Raw genomic sequence first — 24,586 nt, 5'->3', positions numbered from 1 at the left:
TATGTGAATAAAGTTCTTAGCATGTTCAACTTGTATGATGCAAAACCAGTTACTACCCACTTAGCTAGTCACTTCAGACTATCTAAAGATCAGTCGTTTTCAACAGAGGAGGAGAAAAATTGAATGGAAATTGTTCCGTATGCCTCTGCCATTGGTTGTATTATGTATGCGATGGTTTGCACAAGACCAAACATAGCACATACAGTAGGAGTTGTTAGCAGATTCATGAGCAATCCAGGTAGACAACATTGGGAAGCAGTAAAGTGGATACTACGATACTTAAGAGGAAGTGTGTGTTTTCGAAAGTCTAATATGGGTTTGGAAGGATATGTTGATGCTGACAATGGTGGTGTTGTTGATAGTAGGAAGAGCACAACATGGTATATTTATACTCTGTGAGGTACTGCAATCAGTTGGGTTTCAAAATTGCAGAAGATTGTTGCTCTTTCTAGTTGTGAGGTAGAGTATGTTACTGTGACAGAAACTGCTAAGGAAATGATGTGGTTACAACTCTTTTTGCGAGAATTTGGTCAAGACTATGAGGGAAGTGTGTTGCGATGCGACAGTCAGAGTGTCATTCATTTGACAAAGAATCTTGTTTATCATGACAGGACGAAACATATACAAGTTTTTTATCATTTCATCCGGTCAGCTTTAAAAGATGGAGTATTAGATTTTGAGAAGATTCCCGGGAGTGAGAATCCAGCTGATATGTTGACGAAAGCTGTGACAAATGAGAAACTAAAGTTGTGTGCAGCTTCAGTTGGTCTTATTCGTTAAGACACCGAATGAAAAAGCCACTACTGATCGAGAGATGATGAAGTTAGTCTCCAAGTGAGATATTATTGAGTTATGGAGCCTGTTGTTTTTGGCACAATTAGAATCCCACATCGGAAGATAATGGGAGTGAAAGAAGTTTCTTAGTATATAAAAGAAACTATATTCACAATTAGCATAAATCCCACATCGGAAGATGATGGGAGTTGGGGAAGTTTCTTAGTGTATAAAAGAAACTCTCCCCTCTTTGGTTTATTGCACCCAAATTTGTATCTCTTCTTCCTTATTAATTGATAGCCTTAGTGCTCGGAGACGTATGCAACATTTTGGACGAACTCCGTTATCAAATTCTGTTAGTGTTCTTTCAGTTTTTTTTTCTTCTTTTGTGGTTTCTGTCAGGGTTTTCCCCAACAAGTGGTATCAGAGCCGAAGGTTTGTCCTTGGCATGGTGGAGTCTTCAAAAGGGGCGTCAACTCCTTCGTCATCCTGGACGAGGACACCGATGTCGAATTTGAAGTTTGCGGTGGAGATCTTTGATAGAACTGGGCATTTCGGCATGTGGCAAGGTGAGGTTCTAGATTGTCTTTTTCAGCAGGGTCTAGATGTTGCTATTGAGGTCGGAAAGCCAGATGGTATAGAAGAAAAAAAGTGGAGTATCATGAATCGGTTGGCGTGCGGAACAATTCGGTCGTGCCTGTCCAGAGAGCAGAAGTATGCTGTGAAGAATGAAACTTCTGCACAGAAACTGTGGCAAGCATTGGAGGACAAGTTTCTGAAGAAAAGTGGTCAGAATAAGCTCCTTATGAAGAAGCGACTGTTCCGGTTTGAATACCAATCAGGTACTACTATGAATGAGCATATAACTAAGTTTAATGAATTGGTAGCAGATTTGTTAAACCTTGACGTTAGGTTTGAGGATGAAGATTTAGCTTTGATGTTGCTATCGTCCCTTCCTGATGAATTTGAACACTTAGAAACAACGTTACTTCATGGGAAGGGAAATGTTTCTCTTGATGCTGTAAGTTCTGCTTTATATAGTCATGAATTGAGAAAGCAGGATAAAAGGAAAAGCAAAGTAGATACAGCAGATGAAGCATTGATGGTCAGGGGCCGTCAGCAGAGCAAATCAAAAGGGAAAGGAAGAAGATCTGAAAGTAGAGTTACCAAAGATGAATGTGCTTTCTGTCGTGAGAAAGGACATTGGAAGATTAACTGCCCAAAGTTGAAGAAGAAAGAGAAAGATTCTGAAGATGCAAATGTTGCAGAAAACAAAGGTGATGCAGATTCAGAATACTCTTTATTGATGTCACACACAACATCACATCCTGACGCGTGGATATTGGACTCAGCCTACACTTATCATATGACACCAGTTCGAAAGTGGTTCTTTGACTTTAAGGAACTAGATGGTGGAGTTGTTTACATGGGAGATGCTAGTACATGTAAAATAAAAGGGATAGGTTCAATCAAGCTGAGAAATGATGACGGATCCACCAGAATTATCAGAGATGTTCAGTACATACCGAATATGAAAAAGAATCTCATTTCTTTAGGGGCCTTGGAGTCGAAAGGCCTACATGTAAAATTGGAAAATGGAGTTCTTAGGGTAATATCTGGAGCGCTAGTGATGTTGAAAGTTATCAGGAAAAGTAATAATTTATATTATTATCAAGGTAGTACAGTTAATGGGACAGCAGATGTATCAACTTCCGGGAGCAGTAAGGAGTTAGAGGCAACAAAGCTATGGCATATGCGATTGGGGCATGCTGGTGAGAAATCTATGCAAACTCTTGTCAAGCAAGGATTGTTGAAAGGTACAAAAGTTTGTAAGTTAGATTTTTGTGAACATTGTATTCTGGGAAAACAAAGACGAGTAAAATTTGGCACTGCTATACATAATACCAAGGGTATTTTGGACTATGTGCACTCAGATATCTGGGGACCTGCCAAGACTCCTTCTCTTGGAGGTAGACATTATTTTGTTACTTTTATTGATGATTTTTCCAGAAGAGTATGGGTGTTTACTATGAAGAATAAATGTGAAGTGTTTGAGATTTTTCTTAAATGGAAAACTCAAGTTGAAGACGAGACAGGAAGAAAGATCAAAATTCTTCGGACTGATAACGGTGGAGAATACAAGAATGATCCATTCCAGAAGTTATGCCAAGAGTGTGGCATAGTTCGACACTTCACAGTTAGAAAAAACACCACAACAGAATGGAGTATCGGAACGTATGAACAGGACATTGGTGGAGAAAGTTCGATGTATGTTGTCTAATGCTGGGTTAGACAGGAAATTTTGGGCAGAAGCTGTGTCATACGCTCAACATTTGGTAAATCGCCTACCATCATCTGCACTTGGTGGCAAGACTCCATTAGAGGTATGGTCTGGAAAACCTGCAACTGATTATGATTTTTTGCATATTTTTGGTTCTACTGTATATTATCATGGAGTTGAATCAAATTTGGATCCACGAGGAAAGAAGGCTCTTTTTATGGGATTTACTACGGGAGTTAAAGAGTATCGCCTCTGGTGTTTGGATGCAAAGAAAACCATTATCAGAAAAGATGTTACTTTTGATGATTATTCAATGTTGAATAAGGTAACACCAGACAAGATTGATTGTACTCCGCAACAGGTGGAGTTTGAGCAGATAAAGATAAGCCCAACTAGAAGTGACTCTCCGACGACAGACGAAGAGTTAAATGTGGAAGAGGTTCTGACCCAAGAACCTTCAGAACAACGTGAATCAATTGCTGCGAATAGGCCCAGACGAGTTACTCAAAAACCAGGTCGGTTTGTTGACATAGCGGTCTATGCACTTCTAGTCGTAGATGATGTTCCATCCACTTTTTCAGATGTCAGTCGAAGTACTGAAAATGGAAAAAGGAGAGGTGTTATGGAAGATGAAATGCAATCTATTCAGAAGAATAAGACATGCAAGTTGAAGCATCTACGAAAAGAGAAGAAGGCTATTGGTGGTAAATGGATCTTTGCTAAGAAAGAAGGATTTCCTGAAAAATTTGATGTTCGCTACAAGGAAAAATTGGTAGTTAAAGACTACGCTCAGAAGGAAGGAGGTGATTATAATGAGGTACTTTCTCCTGTTGTTAAACACTCTTACATTAGAATTTTGTTGGCCTTGGTAGCGCAGATGAATTTGGAGCTAGCTCAACCAGATGTGAAGACCATAGACATACACGGTCATTTGGACGAGGAAATCTACATTTATAAACCAGATGGATTCAATGTTGCTGATAAAGAAAATTGGGTTTGTAAGTTGAATAGATCATTGTACAGGTTGAAGCAATCGTCGAGACAATGGTACAAGCAACTTAACAAGTTTATGATGGAGCACAAGTACACAAGAAGCAGATTCAGTTCATGTGTGTATTTGCGCAAATTGCAAGATGAGTCTTACATCTATCTACTCTTGTACGTTGATGATATGTTGATAGCATCAAAGAGCCAATATGAAGTTGAAGGTTCAATTGGGTAAAGAGTTCGAGATGAAAGACATGGGGAAAACCAAATCTAATTGTTTAGATTTGGTAAACATCTTCCGCGTTTGAGTTGGCGCCGAAAAGCGCCAATTGGAAGCACTGAAGGACTATTTTTAATATTGAAAAATTAGTATTTGGATATTGTGCCAAGGTGGAGATTTGTTGTTTTTGGCACAATTAGAATCCCACATCGGAAGATAATGGGAGTGAAAGAAGTTTCTTAGTATATAAAAGAAACTATATTCACAATTAGCATAAATCCCACATCGGAAGATGATGGGAGTTGGGGAAGTTTCTTAGTGTATAAAAGAAACTCTCCCCTCTTTGGTTTATTGCACCCAAATTTGTATATTTTCTTCCTTATTAATTGATAGCCTTAGTGCTCGAAGACGTAGGCAACATTTTGGCCGAACTCCGTTATCAAATTCTGTTAGTGTTCTTTGGTTTCTGTCAGGGTTTTCCCCAACAGAGCCTACACTTATAATAAACTCTACATTGTTAATTAGAGTTTATTGGGTTATTTAAGTTTATTACCTGAATGTGTACCCTATAAATATGTAATTATTAGGGGTTTACAAGGGAGAGACATAATTTAGAGAGATAAAGTGTGAGGCAAAAACTCTGTATTCCTTCTTCTTCTTCATAGTGAAATCTGGTGGTGGTTGAGGTGGACGTAGCTCAATTTGAGTGAACCACTATAAATCTGTGTCTTCTTGTGTTCATTCTTTCTTGTATTTTTACAGATTATTTTAAGCTGGTCGGATTTGTATGAGATACAAATCCTAACAAATACCTTAGTGCATATTCATTCCCCGAACATATTCATTCCCCGAGGATATAAGCTATTGTTTCTTCATTGTTTGAACATAGTACACATCTTGCACATGGATTGGTCATAAAATTGCTAAGTTTATCCCTTGTCACGAGTCTTTGTCTAAACGCCAACCAAATGACAATCCGACGTCGGAGTATAATTTTAGGAGACCAAACACAATGAGCCCACTCCACCAATTGTCCTCTAATTCGTATAAGCTATATTGCTAGCACAATAATGAACCTTCTATTAATAACCACCTTCGTACATATGCAAATCAATCCGATCATTAAACGTGATTCAATTGATTTCATATTAAGTATCCTTCTGGAATAAGCCTCAAAAAGATCATAAAAACACGCTTTTAAAGTAATAATAATGAGATAATATCATTAACGTATATACTTATTTATAGATTATCAAATATATTGACTATCATTAGTAATTGACAAATTTAATTTCAAAATTGTTACTCATTTTTATTGTAATGTTTAGGGAAAAAAAACTTAAAATACAATTCTTAATATAAAACATTTTTATTTTGAAAATTATGCTATGTCGCAAAGGAATGCTTTTCATCAAATTAAATAACCAAACGTCATATAAAGCTGTCATACAATGAAATTATTATAATAGAAAAACATAAGGATATATAAAATAAGATCATGCTGTAGAGTTGACTACCCCAAGAACGGTTACATTTACTTCAACAGAGAGAGAATTATCCACCAAAAATCCATTTTGAAAGTCTAGAGATTCATAGGACTCATAGATGACACAACGACCTAGAGACGAAGCGTTAAAGAAATCATAACCTGCAAGTAAGATAAATAAAGACTAGTATAGAAGAGAATTAAAACTAAAATTAATAGTAATAATAGAAAAGAAAAAAAAAATCAAAACATACTTGTAACACAGAAGTTATCCAACTTGTCCTTGTTTAATAAGCAAATATTATACTTTGCATAAACTTTGGAATTTTTTGGAAGAGTAGACTTATCCAACCATAAAGCGAGAGAAATATGGTTCCTGTTGTCAAGTATCCATTTGGGACAAAGCCAGATGTACCTTAATAAATGAATGCTTTCAAAATAAAAATTTATACATTCAAATGAACTCATTAGAGAACTAAATTAACAAAAAAGAATAAGCAAACTAACCATTCAAAATCACCACAATTAAAATTTTCTGATTTATATGTACCATGAGAAGTAGAAAAAGATTTGATCTTCCAAATGTGGGAGCCAGTAAAAATAGAATCTCCATCCTTTAAAATCAACATTTCCACTTTGGGAGCTTGTTTGACAAGTAGAACCTCAGTACCAAACACACATTGGTCGTTAACAAGGTATCCGTTGGAAGAAAGTTCAAAAGTAGGAAGATCAATGAATCTATCGATGCCATATAGTTTGCTTAACGGATTAAATAGCATTACAGAATCTGGGCCTATATATATATGATCAAAACATTAACAAACATGAAAAGTTAATATAGAACGAAATCAATAAATAAAGCATGAATACATGATGAGTCCATATATATATACCTAGGGTAGTAGAATATTTGTTAGTGTTTTGATCCAATACAAAGAACTTGATAACAGCGTTTATTGGCCAGCCAAATTCGAAGGATGATGCATCAACCAACTCCAAATACAGGGAGATGTAACCCCTATTCACCTTTTTCCTTTTTCCATTGGGATGTATGTGCATCCTGGAAATTAAAATGGTAAATAAAAAAAAAAACATATTTATGGAATGATATTATTATGTAGCTAATTACCATTTGTAGTCCCCAACTTGAAATTGATCGGAAACGTATTCATGTAATGAGGATTTAACCATGAGTGAGAAAGACTCTATTCTTAGAATGAAGTGTTCCGGCGGATAATTTCTTCCTGTATATATAATCAAATTTATATATGCATGATAATAAGTGTGTGAAAAATAAAGATGAATCAAACCTTGTAACAGTTGACACTGGAAATTACTTGATCCCATATTTAGTACTGCAATTGGGCGATATCTATGAGGAACAAATGGCTAAATGCATGTATTTATATGATGTTGGGGGGTAGGGGAAGAGTTGGAGAAATTGTGATTAATTAGTTTATGTATTTATTTTAAAATAAAGGGATTTAATACCAAATTTATTTCCTTCAAGTGGGAAGCTGAAGAGATCGCCAATATTATATCTTGGAAAACAGCAGATGGACAGGCTTTGAGAGAAACAATATTAATGATCATCAGCCTTGAGATATTCATCTTTATGGTCACTTTAATTGGATTGAATTTCAGAAGAAATAATTAACATTTATTTTTCATTTACGGCGGGCTAATTAAATAAGGAATTTGTTGTTAAAGAAGGTTAATTAACTTGCTATCATATTAATAAACATTACCATAACATATAACCAATAAACTAGAATATTACTATTATTAATTGTAACATAAAATATAGCAAGTTCAATAAATAAAAATTAATCGCTTAGAAGCATGTTCAAGTCATAGAATTAATTTTGAAAAGTTAGCGGTATTTTTCTCTGAATTGGGCAACCATCGAACCGCCCTTGCAGAAATTAAGGTCAAGCTAGGCTCCTAATTCGCTTCAAACTATCAGAAGTAAACTACTTTGGAACCTCGTACTAGCCAACATTGCTAGTTATATGGGAATCTAAGATATTATCTCAAAATGATAGGGTACAGTACTGGCCCGAACTTTGGGCGCCCTAGTCCAAAACAATTTAGTAGAGACATACATCCCATAATACAAACATAACCCAGATGACCAAATAACCAAAAAAAACAAAGACAAAATTGACAAAAGACTTCCATCCGAGTCTTCTTTCCTAACAAAAGTAATACTCTAATATACTCGATTCCTTGGCAATGTGAAGCTTGAAGATTTGCAGGTAAGCTCTTGGCAATTTTTCATGAATAGATTCGGGTTAAGCAAATCGGTTTTGTTGATAATTGTTTATTTTTGAACAGGTGAGGTATCGTCCAAACACGCCTCTAGTTCTGAAAGGTATTTCGGTCGACATAAATGGAGGTGAAAAGATTGGTGTGGTTGGAAGGACAGGTAGTGGGAAATCGACCATGATTCAGGTGTTTTTTCGGCTAGTCGAGCCGTCTGGTGGGAAGATAATCGTGGATGGAATTGATATATCGGTTTTGGGACTCCATGATCTTAGGTCTAGATTTGGGATCATTCCTCAAGAGCCTGTACTTTTTGAAGGAACTGTTAGAAGTAACATTGATCCTGTTGGATTATACTCTGATGAAGATATATGGAAGGTAAAACCTTAACATTAACCTTAACTGAATTCAATATTTTTGTTGGTTCGATTTTTTAATCAACCTGGTTTTGTTTTGTTTTGTTTTTGTTAGAGTCTTGATAGGTGCCAGCTTAAGGATGTGGTGGCATCAAAACCGGGAAAACTCGATTCCTTGGGTAAATTTTTGTGTTATTTCTCCAAATTTTAACTTCTAACTCGATTCATTGGTTAACTCTATTCATTTCGCAGTTGTTGATAGTAGTGATAATTGGAGTGTGGGGCAGAGGCAACTGCTTTGTTTGGGTAGGGTTATGCTAAAGCGAAGCCGGTTACTTTTCATGGACGAAGCAACTGCATCAGTTGATTCCCAAACCGATGCTGTGATCCAAAGGATCATACGCGAAGACTTTGAGGCTTGCACGATCATCAGCATTGCTCACAGAATACCGACAGTTATGGACTGCGACAAAGTTCTCGTCATCGATGCAGGTAATTAACATATATGCCCATAAAGAAAGACTCACTCAAATAGTTCAAATGATTATAGTTTTAAACATTGGTTTTCAAATTTTTTTAATACTAATAATAATCTATGTTGTTATCCGACAGGGTTAGCAAAAGAATTCGACAAACCGTCGAGATTGTTGGAGAGGCGATCACTTTTCGGGGCATTGGTACAAGAGTACGCAAACCGATCAACCGGACTTTGAAATAGTTTTAACCTAAAGTATACAACCAAGAGAGTTGAGATATTGATCATGGAAGTTTCTTTGGCCACTGGTAAATGTTCTGGAATCTTCCTGGCCTAGTAGAACATTCTGGGGATCAAATTACATTTAGAATCAATTGTTGTTGTCTCATATCATATCCTCTTTGGTTACTCCTATTTCTCTATTTACCTAAGTATCAACTACTCTGATTATATTTAGTTATTAATTGTAGTTTATGAAACTTTAAATACAATTCTATTCTTATTATTATGTTTGGAAAATTTACATTGCAAAACTGACCTAACCGATTATAGGTTGGTTCTATATTTGCTAAAATCGAGTTCTCTATTCTTTTTTACGGTTTTATTGAATTTTGCTATGAATTTTCATAAAATAAATTTATCCTAAAAATATAAAATTTTAAATAATGATGATAAAATAATTTAGTTAAAAGTATTTATTTATATGTATTTATAACTTAATAATTATAATAATATTTAAAATTTAAAATTTATAATAATAATAAACGTTGTAGGGTGGTTGGGCAAAAACTCGAAAAATAAATGCATAGAACTTACCGGCGTTTAATTAGCGACGTTATTTTTTTATCGACGGTTACTTATATCTCGGCGCATAAAGTGCCGGTAAATGATTAAGCGACGCTGCAAGTGTACTTTTTTCATGTATTTTGAATTCCAAAGCCTCTTTGTCTATGTAATGACTAATTTGGTCAAATATAAATAACACAAAGCGTCAATTCATTGAAATACTTCCATGAGCAACCATAATTTCATAACACCATAAAACAATAATAATAACAAGTTCTTTATCAAAGCAAAAGACAATCAAAAGATTTAATTTTCCAAATATGGGAGCCAGTGAAATTAACATCTTCCCGCAGTAGATACAACAACTCCAATTTGGAAGCTTTTTCGATAATCATAACCTCTACCAAAAACACATTGATTTGTAAATAGGGTAACCATTGGAAGAATCATTAAAGGTAACAATACCAATGATAGTTAATTAATTAATTTGACAAGGGTTTTCATACCAAATTTTAATTTATCTGCTCCGAGTGGGAAGCTGAAGAAATCATCCTCATGATGGAAGACAGACAGACAGCTTTTGACAATAAATGGTTTTTGAGCTCATTCAATCTTTATGGTCACATTGGATCCTGTTGGGATACTAGGAGATGAGTATCCATCATCAATGCAAAACACTAAACAATTACGAAATTCGAAATAAAGAAAGAACGCCAACACATATTGAAATTTGTTTGCAATCACTTTTTCATTAATTTACAAAACAATGTCAATTTAAAATAGTTTTTTAGTTTTACCTTATTGGCATGCATGAAGCATTCTTGGGGGTCTTCATTTGAGTGAATGATTTTTTTTTTTTTTTTTACATTTTTATTTAGTTTAATAAACTAACCTCACTTCAATTTAAGGTTTTAAATGAGAATCTTGAACTCATTTTTTGTCTCTATTTAGGCACTATTTTTTGTGACTTCAATTTAGTGGGTAATTTGGGAAGAATTAATAAATTTCTAGTAATAAAAATATGATTAAAAATACTACTTCCCCTAAAGTTCGGCGATGAGAAAAGAGCAATAACAATGACATTCTAGGCCACTAACGGCATCTTAATTAATACTATGTTTTACTTAAAAGTGTATCTTGATTTAGTGTTAATTAGTAATTATTAACCCTAATTGAAATATATAAAACATTATAAAAGAAAGAAATACTAAAATCAGAAGCTACACATTGTTAAAAACAAAAACCTTAAGTCGTTTGATATGTTAACGTATAAACGATCGTAAACCTTCTCCATGCCAATAATAAAGATCTTAAATATATCAAAATTAGTAATATCACAAATCAAAAACCAAATTGAAATATACTTTCCTGTCAAAACAAGTCATAAAAACCAATAATAATAACTAATTAATACATTAAAAATGATCACGGTGTTTTGTCGAACAGTACCAACCCTAGAATATTGATAGCATAACCTTCAATAGAGCCACAATAATCAACCAATAATCCATTTGCTATGTCTTACTTTATCCAATGCCATGAATTAAAAAAATATAAAAAATCATGATGCAGTGTTGATCATTCCTAGAACGGTAACATGTGCTTCAACAGAGCAACAATCATCCACCAAGAACCCATTTTTAGGGTATTGTAGTTCATCGAATGCCATGAACTTCGGATAGCCCCAACTTAGAGACATAGCATTGAAGTAATGATAATCTGAGAGCATATATATAAGACATATTTAACTACAATTGTACTAAGCAGAAACCATAAATCAAGATTACAAGTCATACAAATAATAAAGGAAAACATACCTGTAAAACCAAACTTATTCAACTTGACATTGTTTAATAAGTGAATCCTATACTTGACGTAGATTTTGGTATTGTTGGGAAGAGTCGATTCATCCAAGCATAGATATACCGAAATACTATTATTTTTGCCAACACTATTTCCTCTAGGATAAAGACTGATATTCCTACATAAATATATGTGTTTTCAAAAAACAAAATTAACTCAATATTAGAGAACTAGATATAAAAAAAAGATGAAATACTAACCATTTAAAATCACCACAAGTAAATTTTTCAGAATCATAGCTATCAAGAGAAAGACTAGAAAAAGATTTGATCTTCCAAATGTAGGAGCCGGTAAGACAAGAGTCTTCATCCTGTAAAATCAACACCTCCAGTTTGGGATCTTGTTTGACAAGAAGAACCTCAGTACCAAACACACATTTGTTGTCAACAAGGTATCCGTTGGAAGAAAGTTCAAAAGTAGGAAGATCAATGAATTTATCAATGCCAGATAGTTTGCTCAACGGATGAAATGACACTACAGAATCTGGGCCTATGATCAAAACATTAAAATGAAAGGTTAATTATATGAAATGAAATCAATAAATAAAGCATGAAGAATACATGAGTCTATATATATATACCTGGGGTAGTATAATATTTGTTATTGATTTGATTCAATACAAAGAATTTGATAACAGCATTTATTGGCCAGCCAGACTTGAAGGTATCAACCAATTCTAAATATAGGGAGATGTAACCCTCACCTCCCTTCTCCTTTTTCCCATTGGGATGTATGTGCAATTTCCTTCAAATTAAAATGGTAAATAATCAAATAAAACATATTTATGGCATGATATTATTATGTACGTAGCTAATTACCATGTGTAGTCCCCAACTTGAAATTGATCGGAAACGTATTCATGTATCGAGGATTTAACCATTAGCGAGAAAGACTCAATTCTTAGAGTGAAGTGCTCTGGTGGATAATCTCTTCCTGATAGAATGAAACATGAATATGATGAAATATATATATGATAAAAAGTGTGAAAAATAAAGATGAATAAACCTTGTGAAAGTTGACCCTGGAAGTTTGATCCCATATTTCGTAATGTAATTGTAGAAAAAATGAATAGGAGGAACAAGTGACTAAATGTATTTATATATATATATATATATATATATATATATATATATATATATATGCTGTTTGGGGCATGGGAAGAGTCGGATAAACTTGTGATTAATTAATTTATGTATTTATTTGAAATTAAAGGGATTTAATACCAAAATAATTTGCTTCATATGGGAAACTGAAGAGACCTAATATATATATCATGGAAAACAGACAGACATATAGACAGCATTTGAGAGAAACAATTTAATATTATTATGAATTTATGATCATCAGACTTGAGATGTTTTTATTTAGGAGTATACTTGTCTTTGTGGTTTCAAGGCTCCTTAATTATTAATCTTTAAGGTCATTTTAATTGGATTGAATTTCAGTAAAAATAAGATTTATTTTCCATGGAGGGTTAATTAAAGATGATATTTTATGTATGATTGAAGTAACAAGATCAGGGTATAACGTTCTCATCACATTTGGAGCATGCATGTGATCAGGTCATAGAATTAATTTTCAAAGAATTTCCTCATCGTTTAGCCGAATTCAATATTTTGGGTTGGTTTGACTTTATAAACAAACCGGTTTTGTTTTGTTTTTGTTAGAGTCTTGATCATAGGTGCCTGCTTAAGGACATGGTGGTATCAAAACTGGGAAAACTCGATTCATTGGGTAATTTTGTATGTGTTTTTAGATTTTTAACGTTTAATTCCTATTTCTCTAACTACTCTGATTATATTTAATTAATTATTAATGGTAGTCTATGAAACTTGAAATGCAATTCTATTCTTATAATTATTATGTTTTTGTAAATATGGTGGCGGTGGTAGAGCCGGAGGCAATGGTGGTGGTGGCAGTAGAAGAAAAACACTTTGTAAGTGGAAGAGAGAAGATCAAAAACCAAAACTCTGAAGATTTACCAAAAGAGATTTGAGCATGTAACATTTACTTTACCTTCTAACATTATGTTTTGCTTACTTTTCATGAATTGTTTATTAAAGTTTTTAATTATATCACAAATCAAAAAAAATACTTTTTCAACAAACAAAACAAGTCATAAAATCAATAATAACTACGTACATAATAGATTAAAAATGATCATGGTGTTTTGTTTAACAGAACCAACCCTAGAATATTAGTAACATAACCTTGAATAGTGCAACAATGATCCACCAATAATCCATTTGCCATGTCTTTACTTTATCCAATGCCATTAATTAAAATAAATTAAGAAAATCATGTTGTAGTGTAGACCATCCCTAGAATGGTAACATGTGCTTCAATAGAGCAACAATCATCCACCAAGAACTCATTTCTAGGGTTTTGTAGTTTATCCAATGCGACGAACAGTACCCGACCAAGAGACGTAGCATCAAAGTAACTATAATCTGAGAGCATATATATATAAACAATTATTTAATGACTATACTTTGCAGAGAACATAAATAAAAATTAAAAGTCATACAAATAAACAAGGAAAACTTACCCGTATAATCAAACTTACTCAAATTTCCATTGTCTAATAACCGAATCCTATACTTGACATAGACTTTGATATTGTTTGGAAGAGACTCGATCAAGAAAAGATAGACCGATATACTATTACATTTGCCAACCTATTTCCATTGAGATAAAGATTGATCTTCCTACAAAATTGTATGCTTTCAAAATAAATTAACACATTCAGAATTAACTCATTATAGAATAAGACCAAAAAGGCATATATACCAACCATTTAAAATCACCACAATAAAATGTTTTGGAATAATAGCTATCAAGAGAAAGACTAGAAAAAGATTTAATCTTCAAAATGTGGGAGCCGGTAAGACTAGAGTCTTCATCCTGTAAAATCAACATCTCCACTTTGGGAGCTTGTTTGATAAAAACAACCTCAGTACCAAACACACATTTGTCGTTAACAAGGTATCCATTGGAAGAAAGTTCAAACGTAGGAAGATCAATGAATCTATCGATGCCAGATAGTTTGCTCAATGGATGAAATAGCACTACAGAATCTGGGCCTATGATCAAAACATTAACAAACATGAAAAGTTAATTATATGGAACGAAATCAATAAATAAAGCATGAATGAATACATGATCAGTCCATATATACCTGGGGTTGTATAAAATTTGTTATTGTTTTGATTCAATACAAAGAATTTGATAACAACATTTATTGACCAGTCAAGCTCGAAGGATATTGATGTATCAACCAACTCTAAATATAGGGAGATGTAACCCTTACTTCCCTTCTCCTTTTTTCCATTGGGATGTATGTGCAATTTCCTTCATATTAAAATGGTAAATAATCAAATGAAACATATTTATGGCATGATATTATTATGTATGTAGCTAATTACCATTTGTAGTCCCCAACTTGAAATTGATCGGAAACGTATTCATGTATCGAGGATTTAACCATGAGCGAGAAAGACTCTATTCTTAGAGTGAAGTGCTCTGGCGGATAATCTCTTCCTGATAGAATGAAACATGAATGATAAGAAATGTGGAAAATAAAGATGAATAAACCTAGTAGACACTGGAGCGACCATAATCCCATATTTAGTACTGTGATTGTAGCTTAATTGGGCACTATCTGGAAAAATAAAAAGTATTTATATGCTGTTTGGGGTATGGGAAGAGTTGGAGATACTTGTGATTAATTAATCTATGTATTTATTTAAAATTAAAGGGATTTGAAACCAAATTTATTTAATGGAAAACAAAGAGACAGCCTTTGAGAGAAACAATATTAATTATGATCATCTGCCTTGAGATATTTTAATTTAGGGGCATACTAGTTGTGTTTGTGGTTTCAAGGCTCCTTAACTATTAATCTTAATTTATGGTCACTTTAAATATTGGATTGAATTTCAACAGCAATAATCAACTTCTATTTTCCATGGAGGGCTAATTAATTAAAGAAGATGATATTTGTATGTATGATTGAAGCAACTAGATAAGGTATATATGAAGGCCATGAAGAACATTCTCATCACATTTTGAGCAATATGTATGATATCCTTGTTTAGACTTTCGAAATCGGTGTAATTTAAAATTTAAAAAATTAGTGCAAAATTTCCTTTGGGATTCATTAAAAACATTGTTAATTACTCACCTAATCAAAATCAACTAGAAGACAATTAAACGATATAAATAATAAAGAAAATGGAAGATTGAAAATTATAGATCTAAGGATTTTCAATAAGGTACTGAAAGGGAAGACATGTGTGCCACGCTACATCCTACATCCTACATCCTACGGTTTTTGATGCGGTGTTAATTGTTATGATTGTATCAATTCGATTAATTAAGGATAAACATGTTTTTTATCGAGTTGATATTGAAAAGACAATCTTATTTATAAGTTTGTGCCTTTTTTTTATTTTCTCTAAGTTTGTGTTATTGTGTTTAAAATTTAAGAGTTTTTTCAATTTTTTTATTATAGATGGACCATTTAGTAAATTGAGAATTTTTGTTTAATTATGTCATTATAACATAGTGTAAATTGGTGAAAAAAGGATTAGATAAAGCATATTTTGCATCTCAGCCCCAAATTTTCAGTTATTGTGAATGGAGTTTCCATTTTTTTGGAGAGCTCTCCGGGATCTGACATTGTGATCTAATGTCCCATTTCCTATTAGTTATCATCGTTAAAACTCTAAAAAAAAATTATGGTTCTTACACAAACCCTGTTGTACCTAAATACAAAACAGCCTCATCCAATGGAGGCCTCGTATCATGCACCAAAAATATATTTTTTTTGCATCTTTTAGTTCAAGCAATGGCTTAGCCCCAATTTAGAAACAAAACATTGCAGACATACACAAACATAAACAAACATATAACAACTAATATATGTAGCAGAAAACATAAATCCAATTACAAAGTCATAACACAACTGTCGTGATCTTTGTAACTAAGTGCTTAATGAATGAAAATGTTCTACATACCCTCTTAGAAAATAGAAATTATGAAAATGTTATAAATAAAGAAGGATGTGAGTAAATTATTCAATATCTCTTTCTCTCTGAAATGTATTACGGCTAGGGTTTCTCCTTTATTTTTCTAGATCTATTGTGATTTTCTTCAATATCTCGAATGAATTTGATTGTTAATCCGTGCACAATTAAGCTGATGCTCTGGAAAACAAAGATGAAGGAAGCATGGTTAGATCATCTCCAACCCACCTGCAAACTCATCTTTATAATAGGTTTTAGCTCTCCAACCCACCTGCAAACTCACCAGCATTTTTAGTTTTTCTGCAAATTTTCTCTTCTCCAAACCCAAATTTGGGTTTGGAAACTGTTCACATACTCAAAAGTTTTTAAAACTTTTATTTAAGTCCTTTTAGTTTGTTTTTAATTATTTTACATAACTTATTTATATTTATTTTAATTTGTTTACATATATTTTATTTATTTATATTTTAATTTATTTATAGAATTTATTTATATTTTAATTTATTTATATTTTAAATTATTTATATGTTTAATTCATGATAATTTTAATTTGTTTATATGATTAACTTATATTTAAATTTGTTTATATTTATATTTTATATTTTTTAAGTATTATAAATTTATAATAATAAACAATATTGATAAAAAAAAATAATAAATAATAAAAACAATTTTAATAAAATAAAACACGTAGAAAAACCAAAAAAATACAATAATCCATTACATAACTAAGAAATTGAAAAAGACATTCCGATTACCTAACTAAGACATTTAAAAAGACGAGAATTGATAAATCGTCTATTTTATGTGTGGAAAATATGTTTTAATAAGGTTTGTTTTGTTGTATTTTTTTATTTGTGAAATGTAATTTGTGTTTATTTAATAATGTTTAATTTGTTTTATGCAGTTGTATAAATAATTGATTTATAATTAGAATTTAAAAGTATTCAATAAGCTGTTGTAAAGTTATTGTTTCAATTTGTAATTTTAGATAAATATATACATAATATTGAAAAAATTAAAAATTATTATAAAAAAGAATATTCTGAGAATATTCTTTTGAGTTTGGGTTGGAGATGAATTATTTGATGGGATGTTTACTACATTTTAGGTTTGAAAATAAGTATTTGGGTTAGAGATGGCCGTAGATCAAAATAGGTCCGCATGTCTGCCCCTTGATGATCTCTGATTTGGGGGCCTGGTTACGACCTATATCTTCATTCGTCTTTCACTTTTTTTATTAACCTGTTTTCTTTATTCATTGCTTTACCGTATTCGATTGGTATAGATTTTAGGTTTATTTTGTTAATCCGTGCACAATTAAGCCGATGCTCTTGAATAAAGATGAAGGAAGCATGGTTATGCAATAAAATAGAGACAATTTTAAAGTGGGACAATTACTTTAAATTTAATTTCCATCAAGACATGAGTTTATGACGGATTTAAAATATATCATAACCAAAAATATAAGAAATTTAAAATACTTTCCATCAAAACATGAGTCATATAAAGATAATAGAATGGAATTCTTGAGTTTGCGAATAAGCAACAAAACATATGACATATAAAAGAAAATCATGTTGTAGTTTTGACCACCCCTAGAATGGTAACTTCAACTCGAAAAGTGCATGAATTATCCACCAAATATCCATTTTTCACATCTCGAAATTCTTTCACGTCCAAAAGATCATTGAAGTCCGAAGATGGAGACAAAGCATTAAAGTAATTATAACCTGCACGATAAAGAAATAAATAAAGACTAGTCTACTATTTAGAAGAGAACAAAAACTTGATAAATTCAAAATATACCAGTAAAATCGATGTTTTCCGACTTTGCCTTGCTTAATAAGCAAATCTTATACTCGACATAGAGAGTGGAATTTTTTGGAAGAGTCAACTCATCATGCAGGATTAGAGCGACCGAGACACTATCCGATTCTACATCATCATTACCATTGGGGTAAAGTCTGATCTTCCTGCATACAAAATCAATGCTTTCAGAATAAAACTTAACTCATTATAGAACTAGATCTAAAAGAGCATACTAACAACCATTTATAATCACCACAAGTAAATATTTTGGAGTCATAGCTATCAGCAAAAAACCAATAATAAGATTTGAATATGAACTTCGAAGTGTGGGAGCCAGTAGTAAAACTAGAGTCTTTATCCTGTAAAATCAACATCTCCACTTTGGGAGCTTGTTTGATAATGAAAACCTCAGTACCAAACACACATTTGTCGTTAACTAGGTATCCGTTGGAAGGAAGTTGAAAAGAAGATAGATCAATGAATCTATCTATGCCATGTAGTTGTCTTAGAGAATGAAATCGCATTACAGAATCTGGGCCTATGATCAAAACAATAACATAAAAAGTTAGTTATATGAATCGAAATCAATAAATAAAGCATGAATACATGAGTCCATATACCTGGGGTAGTATAATATTTGTTATGGTTTTGATCCAATACAAAGAATTTGATAACAGCGTTTACTGACCAACCAAGCTTGAAGGATGATGTATCGTTTACTAACCAACCAAGCTTGAAGGATGATGTATCGACCATCTCTAAATATAGGGAGATGCAATCCTCCCCTTCTTTCCGATGTATATGCAATTTCCTGCAATAAAATAACACACACATTTATATATATATTCAATCTACAAGGTAGCTAGGTAGTTAGGTCTAAAACATTAATACCATTTGTAATCCCCAGCTTTAAATTGATCAGAAATGTATTTGTGTTTTGAGGATTTAACCATTTGTGAGAAAGACACTAATTGTATAGTGAAATGCTGCGGCGGATAATCTCTTCCTGGATGAAGAATCATGAGACATGTATCATCGATCAAATGATCATCAATGTAATTTATAAGATTAATTAAAGAGTGTTAAAGAAATTAAAGGAGAAAAGAAATGAGACCTTGTAAAAGTTGACATGTACAACCCTGGAATCTTGAGCCCATATTTCCTAATTAGCTAAGATAGTAAGAAGAATTTAATGAATGAAGTTGTAAATAGAATTCAATGTCTTTTATATATATATATATATATATATATATATATATATATATATATATATATATATATATATATATATATATTAATTAATTAAGTACATGTTAATGGGTATTGGATCGAAGAGTCGGAGAAGCTAGCTAATGATTAATTAGTTTATCTGATAAGAGTGATAATAATCATGGAAGATAGACAGCTTTCTATATGTTTTTATTCAATTTTAGTTGCACAATTAATTAATGGTCTTTTGGGTTTTCAAGGCTCCTTTAATCTTAGTTATCCATACAAAATAAATGCTAGCCTAGTATAGATTAATTAACCTTGATTTTTTAATGTCTTATTAAATAAAATGAAAACAAATCTTATTGGGCATGAGATTAATTGATGTGAAAAGAGATTTTCATACCGAATGATATCTCAACAAAGGAACAAATTCATGTCATACCCACCTTTCAAACAATTTTTTCCAAACTACCCACCTTTTCATTCACTTTCCCAAATTACCCATCTTTCTCTTTCCAAATCATTAATTTTATTTTAATTACACATTTTCCACACTAATCCACTAACTACTCTATTTTATAAATATAAATATATATAATTAAATTAATAATACATTAATTAAATAAAATATATTACATTAAAATTAAAATAATATATATATATAACATATAATTTAAATAAATATTATACAATAAAATAAAATACATTACATAAACTTCTAATATTATATATTAAAATAACACATATATACATAAATATTAAAATAACAAACATATTTTATTTTTACTTAATTTTATAACTATAATATATATAATTAATATTAAACATTATAAATTAAATAATTCAAATAAATATTATAAACTAAAATAAAATATTATACACTAAATAAAATACATTACATAAAATTTTAATATTATATATTATATAAATATTAAAATAATACATATATTATATAAATAATAAAATAAGACTTATATTTTATGTAAATGTGTAAAATATTATAAATATTTTAAAATTTATATAATTTATTTTATTTTAAAATTTTTTAAATTGATTACTTTTATAAATATTTTAAAGTTTAGTTAATTTATTTTATTTTATTTTAATTTATAATATTTATTTTAATTATTTAATTTAATATATTTAGTTTTAATTATATATATTATATTTATAAAATCAAGTAATATGTACTATTTTGATATTTATGTAATATATGTGTTATTTTAATATTTATATAATATAATATATTTTATTTTGATATATAATATTAAAGGTGTACGTAGTATATTTTATTTTAGTTTATAATATTATTTTAAATTATTTAATTTTTAATATTTATTTTTAATTATATATTATATTTATAAAATTAAGTAAAAATAATATATATTTATATATTATTTTAATATTAATGTAATATATTTTATATAATATATGTATTATTAATTTTAATTATATATATTTATAAAATAGAGTAATTAGTGAATTAGTGTGGAAAATGTGTAATTAAAAAGATAATTAATGATTTAGAGAGAGAAATGTGGATAGTTTGGGAAAGTGAATGAAAATGTGGGTAGTTTGGAAAAAGTTGTTTAAAAGGTAGGTAGAAAAAAAATGTTTCTCAACAAAGTGGGAGATGAATAGATTATCATAATGTAAGACAGAAAGACTATCCTTTGAGAGAAACATTAATGATTAGCTCTCATATATTTATTTATTTATTTAGGGGCATATATATAATGAATAGTCTTTGTGTTTTCAATTTGAATGCACTTTTGATCGATCAACTTTATTTTTCTATGATTGATCCTTCAATTTCTCCAATTTATATTTTTGAAGACTTAAGGAGATATTTACTGTTTTTTACACGTAACCCTGTAGTTCAAGTGCCAATTTTGGTTCCTAAAAAAACATACGTTACGGTTCTCGTATGAACTATTCAAAAAGAATTTAGGAGTAAATACTATACAAAAAAAATATCTAATTAATTAACTTTATAATTCGAATCCTTACCCACAATTAAAAAAAAGTAAAGTATCTACTTCTAAAATAAATTGCCAAGACTACAAATGAAAGACGTTTACAACGTTGGTATATAAGCGACAGAAACGTTATCCTTACCAGCTCTTATGAGGGTCACATTTAAGCGACGGTAACATTTATGTTTCTTTACTTTTTTGACATATAGGTTATAATTGATTGTACGTTTTTATGTACGACGCATGATTAATTAATTGAGTTTATGAAAGATTTAAAATATATATTATTATCAGAAATATAACAAATTAAAAACTTTCCCATCAAAACATGACTCATAAAAAAATGTAATAGAATGAAATTATGTTCATAAGAATTATCCACATATGATTTATAAAAAGATCATGTTGTAGTGTTGATCACCCCTAGAATGGTAACATGTACATCAATAGAGCAAGAATTATCCACCAAAAATACATTTTCAACGTCTAAATATTTATTTGGACATGATCTCGGTGTGGCCCCAAGATGAAGATAAAACATTAAAGTAGTTATAATCTGCACGTAAAAAGATAAAATAGAAACTTACAAAAAAAATCATAATCGTTGTCAATAGTGATGTAAGGAAGCAGCTAATTAATTATTGCGCAAAAAGTCAAATAAACGCAAATCATTTATGGGCAGAAGATATATACTTATAATTTGTTTTGAAAATTAATGAAGAAAACTAGCCCATCGCATGTAACGGATACTTATATATTGTGACGTTTAAAGTGCAGGTAAATAATTTGTTTTTATTGGTAGAAGGAATGAAATGAAAGATAATTTCACCCAAAGCATGACGGATACTTCTTCATGTATTTGAATTTCAAAACCTCTTCGTTTATGTAATGACTAATTTGGTCAAATATAAATAAGACAAAGTGTCCATTCATTGAAATGAATCATGTGCAACCGTAATTTCATAACCATGAAACAATAATAAGTTCTTTATCAAAAACGTCCTTACGATGAAAATAACAAAAATTCAAAATATAAAAGCTTAGTAAATCCATGAAAATCATGTAGATGTGTTTTTCACCATCCCTAGAATGGTAACATAAACTTCAATAGAACAAGAATCATCCACTAAAAATCCATTTGCTGCATCCTGTAGTTTATCCAATCCCATGTTCTGACTACGGCCACAAGATAGAGACAAAGCATCAATATAAAGATAATCTGCACACATGTAAACAAAATAAAAACAAGTTATACACAAAGTAGAATAGGACAAAAATTAAAATTATGAATCATGTATAAACCCTACCTATAAACACAAAATTCAAGTTTTGGTCCTTGTTTAGTAAGCAAAACTTATACTTGACATAGACTTTGGAATCTTTTGGAAGAGTCGACTCATCCAGGCATAGAAAGACCGAGATACTATTCCCTTTACCATCCCCATACCCTTGGGGATAAAGTTGTGATTTCCTACATGTATAAATGTAATATGTTAGCTTTCAAATACATAAATTTAAGAATATATTTCAAATTAATAATAAAAAACACTAACCATTTAAAATCACCACTAGTAAAGGTATCAGACTCGTAGAGCTCATGCAAAAGACAATCAAAAGATTTAATTTTCCAAATATAGGAGCCACTAAAATTAGCATTTTCCTCCAATAGAAACAAAAACTCCTCTTTGGAAGCTTTTTCGATAATCATAACCTCCGTACCAAAAACACATTGGTCGTCAACAAGGTAACCGTTGGAAGAATTAAAGGTATCAATACCAATGAATCTAGAGATGCCCCATTGTCTCTTAAACGGATGAAAACACACTACTTTTGAATCTGAAGCTAATCAAATCATTCACACCAAAAGTTAAAAAAAAAACATAAATGCATGCATTTACAAATATATATATATATATATATATATATATATATATATATATAAGGTCATGAGTACCTGGGATAGTATAATACATGTGCCTTATATGATCATACACAAAGAAATTTATCACAGCGTTTATTTCCCAACCAGGGGGTAAAGATGCTGTATCAACCACCTCTATATATAAGGAGATGCAATTATTCCCTCCTTTATCAGTTTTTCCATTGGGATGTATATGCAATTTCCTACACAAATTAACAACTCACAAATAAATAAATAGACAAATAAATTGATCATAATGAATGTTCATTCATCTAATAGCTAGCTAGGTCTAACCAATCGTAGCCCCCAACTCTAAATTTATTCGAAATGTATTCGTGTATTGAGGATTTAACCATGAGTGAAAAAGACTCTATTTTTAGAGTGAAGTGCGCCGGCGGATAATATCTTCCTGATGAAATGAAACATTGATTAATTAAATTATTGATGAAACAAACTTAGTCATAAGATAAATAAAAGTAGAAAAATAAAGGTGGAGAAACCTTGTAAAAGGAATTTGGGATAATCCTTAAACCTTAAACCCATAATTAGTACTGTAATATACAGTAATTGTAGGTAAGAAAGAATTTCAATTTAAGCAATATATATAGAGGCTGGAATGGGAAGAGTCGGAGAAACTAGTGGTTAATTAATTAATTTGAAAAGGGTTTTTGTTTTCATACAAAATTTTATCTGCTCCGAGTGGGAAGCTGAAGAGATCATCCTTATGGATGGAAGACAGACAGACAGCCTTTGAGAGAACATTAATGATCTTGTTTCAAGGCTCATTCAATCTTTATGGTCACTTTGGATCGAATTTCTGCATCCATCAACCTATTGGGATACTAGGAGATTAGTATCCATCAATGCAAAACACTAAATTACAATTTGTCTGTAATCAATTTTCACTACTTGCAATCACTAATTTACTACAAAACAATGTCATTTTAAAATAGCTTTAGAGTGTTAACTTAATGGCATGAGGCATTCTTTGGGGTGTTCATTTTTGTGACTGAAAACTTTTTTTTTTTTTTTTAGTTTAGTTTAGGAGTTACTCTAACTCCACCTCAATTTATGACATTTTAAGCTGCAATTTTTTTTAATCTTTAATTAGACATTAATTCTTGTTATTTGAGTTATATTAGTGG

General features: G+C 31.1%; 5 protein-coding genes across 5 annotated transcripts; 1 reads left to right on the top strand and 4 right to left on the bottom strand.

The window, feature by feature from the left end:
- Positions 1-5,758: 5,758 nt before the first annotated feature.
- On the bottom strand, positions 5,759-6,807 carry LOC124912768. The gene is made up of 4 exons (XM_047453415.1): positions 6,642-6,807; positions 6,256-6,541; positions 6,003-6,124; positions 5,759-5,910 (listed from the first exon to the last, which is right to left on the bottom strand). Exons 1-4 carry the CDS (start codon positions 6,805-6,807, stop codon positions 5,759-5,761), a joined length of 726 nt encoding a protein of 241 aa, XP_047309371.1.
- A 1,263-nt stretch (positions 6,808-8,070) lies between these two features.
- LOC124912767 (ABC transporter C family member 4-like) lies at positions 8,071-9,331 on the top strand (the record flags this gene model as incomplete). Its single annotated transcript, XM_047453414.1, has 4 exons — positions 8,071-8,391; positions 8,485-8,548; positions 8,622-8,861; positions 8,982-9,331. Coding segments are annotated over 4 exons (726 nt in total), but the record flags the coding sequence as incomplete, so codon positions are not given.
- Positions 9,332-11,191: 1,860 nt separating this feature from the next.
- Positions 11,192-12,532, bottom strand: LOC124912765 (probable inactive serine/threonine-protein kinase fnkC). Its single transcript, XM_047453413.1, has 6 exons — positions 12,499-12,532; positions 12,312-12,426; positions 12,074-12,237; positions 11,694-11,982; positions 11,448-11,611; positions 11,192-11,349 (listed from the first exon to the last, which is right to left on the bottom strand). Exons 1-6 carry the CDS (start codon positions 12,530-12,532, stop codon positions 11,192-11,194), a joined length of 924 nt encoding a protein of 307 aa, XP_047309369.1.
- A 1,259-nt stretch (positions 12,533-13,791) lies between these two features.
- On the bottom strand, positions 13,792-19,088 carry LOC124912764. The gene is made up of 10 exons (XM_047453412.1): positions 18,953-19,088; positions 18,651-18,870; positions 18,330-18,496; positions 18,117-18,253; positions 16,749-16,863; positions 14,919-15,033; positions 14,672-14,844; positions 14,446-14,576; positions 14,042-14,171; positions 13,792-13,943 (listed from the first exon to the last, which is right to left on the bottom strand). Exons 1-10 carry the CDS (start codon positions 19,086-19,088, stop codon positions 13,792-13,794), a joined length of 1,476 nt encoding a protein of 491 aa, XP_047309368.1.
- Positions 19,089-22,578: 3,490 nt separating this feature from the next.
- On the bottom strand, positions 22,579-23,984 carry LOC124912763 (MATH domain and coiled-coil domain-containing protein At1g31390-like). The gene is made up of 6 exons (XM_047453411.1): positions 23,942-23,984; positions 23,736-23,850; positions 23,475-23,644; positions 23,074-23,362; positions 22,828-22,991; positions 22,579-22,739 (listed from the first exon to the last, which is right to left on the bottom strand). The coding sequence occupies exons 1-6, from the start codon at positions 23,982-23,984 to the stop codon at positions 22,579-22,581; spliced, it is 942 nt and encodes a 313-aa protein (XP_047309367.1).
- Between the last annotated feature and the right edge of the window lie 602 nt (positions 23,985-24,586).

Source organism: Impatiens glandulifera, chromosome 8, assembly GCF_907164915.1.
Source record: "Impatiens glandulifera chromosome 8, dImpGla2.1, whole genome shotgun sequence".
Lineage (NCBI taxonomy): Eukaryota > Viridiplantae > Streptophyta > Magnoliopsida > Ericales > Balsaminaceae > Impatiens > Impatiens glandulifera.
This window is presented reverse-complemented; position numbering and strand designations above follow the sequence as displayed.

What these genes read in the sequence shown, in the direction of transcription:
- LOC124912763 (XM_047453411.1), bottom strand. Translation starts at nt 23,984, where the DNA reads ATGGGTTTAAGGTTTAAGGATTATCCCAAATTCCTTTTACAAG. An exon ending in TCCCAAATTCCTTTTACAAG is followed by an intron (nt 23,851 to 23,941) that starts GTTTCTCCACCT and finishes TCATTTCATCAG; the next exon opens with GAAGATATTATCCGCCGGCG. An exon ending in CTTGAATTTTGTGTTTATAG is followed by an intron (nt 22,740 to 22,827) that starts GTAGGGTTTATA and finishes ACATGTGTGCAG; the next exon opens with ATTATCTTTATATTGATGCT.
- LOC124912764 (XM_047453412.1), bottom strand. Translation starts at nt 19,088, where the DNA reads ATGGTCGATACATCATCCTTCAAGCTTGGTTGGTTAGTAAACGATACA. An exon ending in TTATAAAGATGAGTTTGCAG is followed by an intron (nt 15,034 to 16,748) that starts GTGGGTTGGAGA and finishes TCATTCTATCAG; the next exon opens with GAAGAGATTATCCGCCAGAG. An exon ending in AATGTGTGTTTGGTACTGAG is followed by an intron (nt 14,172 to 14,445) that starts GTTGTTTTTATC and finishes CAATGGAAATAG; the next exon opens with GTTGGCAAATGTAATAGTAT.
- LOC124912765 (XM_047453413.1), bottom strand. Translation starts at nt 12,532, where the DNA reads ATGGGATCAAACTTCCAGGGTCAACTTTCACAAG. An exon ending in CAAGTTGGGGACTACACATG is followed by an intron (nt 12,238 to 12,311) that starts GTAATTAGCTAC and finishes TTTAATTTGAAG; the next exon opens with GAAATTGCACATACATCCCA. An exon ending in CAAATATTATACTACCCCAG is followed by an intron (nt 11,983 to 12,073) that starts GTATATATATAT and finishes TTTTGATCATAG; the next exon opens with GCCCAGATTCTGTAGTGTCA.
- LOC124912768 (XM_047453415.1), bottom strand. Translation starts at nt 6,807, where the DNA reads ATGCACATACATCCCAATGGAAAAAGGAAAAAGGTGAATAGGGGTTAC. An exon ending in AATTGTGGTGATTTTGAATG is followed by an intron (nt 6,125 to 6,255) that starts GTTAGTTTGCTT and finishes ACTTGACAACAG; the next exon opens with GAACCATATTTCTCTCGCTT. An exon ending in GGATAACTTCTGTGTTACAA is followed by an intron (nt 5,911 to 6,002) that starts GTATGTTTTGAT and finishes TCTTACTTGCAG; the next exon opens with GTTATGATTTCTTTAACGCT.